General features: G+C 42.3%; 1 protein-coding gene across 2 annotated transcripts in view; it reads left to right on the forward strand.

Moving 5' to 3' along the window:
- The window catches only part of LOC107262743 (protein slowmo), a 10854-nt gene extending 8330 nt beyond the window's left edge, over positions 1-2524 (forward strand). For both annotated transcript variants that reach the window (XM_015729248.2, XM_015729247.2), the window contains 2 exons: positions 1030-1203; positions 1364-2524. In XM_015729248.2, the coding sequence (XP_015584734.1) occupies positions 1030-1203; positions 1364-1600 (411 nt within the window). In that variant the 3' untranslated portion in view covers positions 1601-2524. The remainder of the gene's footprint in view (positions 1-1029; positions 1204-1363) is intronic.
- The last annotated feature ends 746 nt before the right edge of the window (positions 2525-3270 follow it).

Below are 3270 nucleotides of genomic sequence, written 5' to 3' on the forward strand. Positions count from 1 at the left end.
GGGGGGGGGGGGGACTATCTGGTAATTAGGTAAATTAAGATTAAAGGGTTCGGAAGGTCAACAGGGTCAATAGGTTGATGAGATGCAGCCTGAGAGAGAATTGGTCGGGATAGGTTCTTGCGGATGGACGCTCGTGTGTTATGCAACACAGTTGGCTTCACTGATTGGTAATATGGCGTCCTGAATGCAGGCTGCATCTCTCCTTCGTCAGGCACAATGCCGCAGGCGTTAATTTCCATGCGGAACGTATCGCACCCTGCCGATTCAATCGTTCCACCTTCGCGACCACCATTCCTCCCGTCGGCTGGTGCACCTAATAATGCACTCGCAATGCACCCTTCCGAATGTGGATCCTGGGCCTCCCCTGAGCCCCCCTGAGCCCCCCTGAGCCCCTTTTGAGCCTTCGAATAATATCCAACGATTTTACGAATTTCGGGATAAATGAGAATAATGTTACCGAGGTCAATCCTCAAGTAGAATCGCTCCCCAGACAAACCCGGCTAAAGCTTTCTTCGTTCTCCCGTGGAAAAACTTTCTTTCGAGGCTTCTTGGGGGCGTGAATTCTTGACTTTGCGAAGATCTCACAGATATCCAGACCTCCAGAATATCGATAGGTCTTATCCCGCAGGATAGCACGTGTAGTCGAGGGTCTATTTTAGGGCGGTAATAACGTTATAGACTGCTGCTGGTAAACCAGACGAATTCAGCCGTCGGGTTGGTTTTACGAACGGACCAACGAACGGGAATACAAAAATATAAAAGCCCGGAGTTTTAGGTTTTTTCAAATCTTTTTCTTTCCTTTTTCTATTGTCGCGGGAAACGTTTGCGTGTCCTCTCTCGCTCGCACCTGCATTTCATCACATTGATTATTTACATGGATACAATCGCGGTGCGAGTTCCAGGAAAATGAGCAGCGCTATAATTTCCCAACCACGTGTGAACGCCCCTTTACTAGTCTGTCCCCTTTCACGAGAATCTACCTTTCTTTGTGCAACACGCCTAATGGCCTATCCTGTGCTCTACTTTCAGCTGACGTTTTGCAACTACATAGCCGTTGACGAGACTCTGAGGTATATGCCGGACCCCAGAGACGCCGGTAAAACTCTTCTCACTCAGGAAGCCGTAGTCACTGTCCAGGGTGTTCCTCTTACTCACTACATGGAAGATCTCTTGACCTCCAAAATATCATTCAATGCTGGCAAGGTGAGCTCCCATTTTATCAAATCTGCAGCTCGATCCATTCTCTGACAGCTGACTGTCCCACCCTCCAGCGCCAAATAAAATCGGCCAAGGAAAAGGAAGAATCGTTAATCGTTAATCAACCTTGGAGTCGATCGAGGACTAAACGCTCGCTGTGTTTCAGGGACGGCAGGCGATGGAGTGGGTAATTGGTAAAATCGAATTGGAAGTTAAGGATCTGGCGAACACCGCGGTCAAATCGACCGACGAGCTTCTTTTCCAAACGCGACGGCAATTGGACGACCTCACCAGCAAGACCAGGAAAAGCATGGACGATCTTCAGCACGCAGCCAAGAAGTCATTCGACGAGATACACAATCTAACGACGCCACCATCCTCGCAATCGATGCCCAAGTTATAGCTAAGATTCCGCACTAGTTTCAATCTTTTTAATTAATTCCGAGGGAAAAAAACAAGAGGTTCGAGAGGGATGCACAGGAGGAAAAAAGAAGGCTTTTTACTCTCGGGCTGTGAGGCGATTCGAAACTACTTTTAAAAGAAAGAATTCCTATCGAGTGGTTTGCCGATTTTCTCCCAAATGACCACGATGCCAATGGTCCTGCCTGGGAAGAATCGAAGCGCGAATCAAAACTTCCTGATGGATCTAATAAAAAGTTATAACTCACTTGGATTTCTCCCTTTGACTAGCGTTTTACTATCGGCTCCATCGGTATTAGTAGTCCTGCTTCCTATAACTTGGGACAAAAGTGAATCAATTTTAAGAATGTGGTTGTGACCTACTCAGAAAGGATGCTGAGAGAGAGGGAGATAATAAAATGGATCAAAAGAAGCCAGCGAGTTGCTTCCTTGTGGAGGAACCTCTAAATTCCTGCGAGAACACAGTCCTTACGGATTGGTTACGTCGATGAATGCGGCTTTCGATGCTTCTGCAATTTCCTTTCTGTAGGTTCGAACCAAGCACATTCCGCGCATCGCAGTCCGATCGCATCGTCTTTGGACTTTGGATCGTTCGGAAGTGATATGATCGATTATCGCACTTTTGATTCATTCGCTCAGCGCGTTCTTATAGGCAACTCGGCCGATAACAAGATGTCATAGTTTTTCAAGACGAATAATCCAGCGGCGAATATTCGAACCAATGAAAAATCACTCTGATGATAAAAATTCATACGTCACTTTGCGGTCGAGACTTTCCTTAGGATTTCTTTAACGTATACTGAAATTATTAAAATGCTTTTGATAGTGAAAAGAAATTCGGGGCATCGGAAAGACACTGCGAATTGAAAAAAAAAAATATTATGAATGACTAGGAAAAAAGGTAATACCGACTAAAAGCGAGAAAGGGAAAAATGATGAAACGAAAAAATTAATGAAAGGAAAATAAGAAAAGTTTTCTTTAAATGTGCAAAATCGTTTGATCTAAATTTGATTCTAATTTCACGACGTTGTGAGCTTTAGCTTGACACTTGAAAAAAGTCTGTTTTGTTTGTCCGATTAGATTTCTTCCTTTTTTCCACATTTCACACGCGCTGCTAACTACTTACGTACATGATAAAATATAGCGACATTGTTTTTCTTTGTTTTATGGAATTCGTATACCCGTAGATCATTTTTCAATTTTCAAAAAACTAATCTTGATGGAGATACCTCATGCGGTATTATACAATAATACTACATCGAGTGGTCGAGTATACATGAAAAGATTTTTTCAAATTTTATTCTTTTGAGAAAAAAGAGAACATGTAACGAATGTATTAGCTTAGGTATAGAAGTAGAATAAGTTTTTCTCAGATTTTTCTGAGTCGTAGACAAAATAAAATAGAATGCAATCACGAATTGGATTTAGGAAGTGCAAAATATCTCATATCATTAACTGTGTTAGACAAACAGAATATGAATGCACGTGTATTCGTTTTTTTTTTTTTTAAGTATGAAAATACTTGTAATCGTAACGAATAAACTCAAATAATATACCATATGTTGTGAATATGAAATACAGTGTATTGAATTGTGTTATCTCTGACAAAGCACCTTGCTTCCTCTTTCATATGATATCTGAAATTCACTGTT

Source organism: Cephus cinctus, unplaced genomic scaffold, assembly GCF_000341935.2.
Source record: "Cephus cinctus unplaced genomic scaffold, Ccin1 Ccin1_scaffold0126, whole genome shotgun sequence".
Lineage (NCBI taxonomy): Eukaryota > Metazoa > Arthropoda > Insecta > Hymenoptera > Cephidae > Cephus > Cephus cinctus.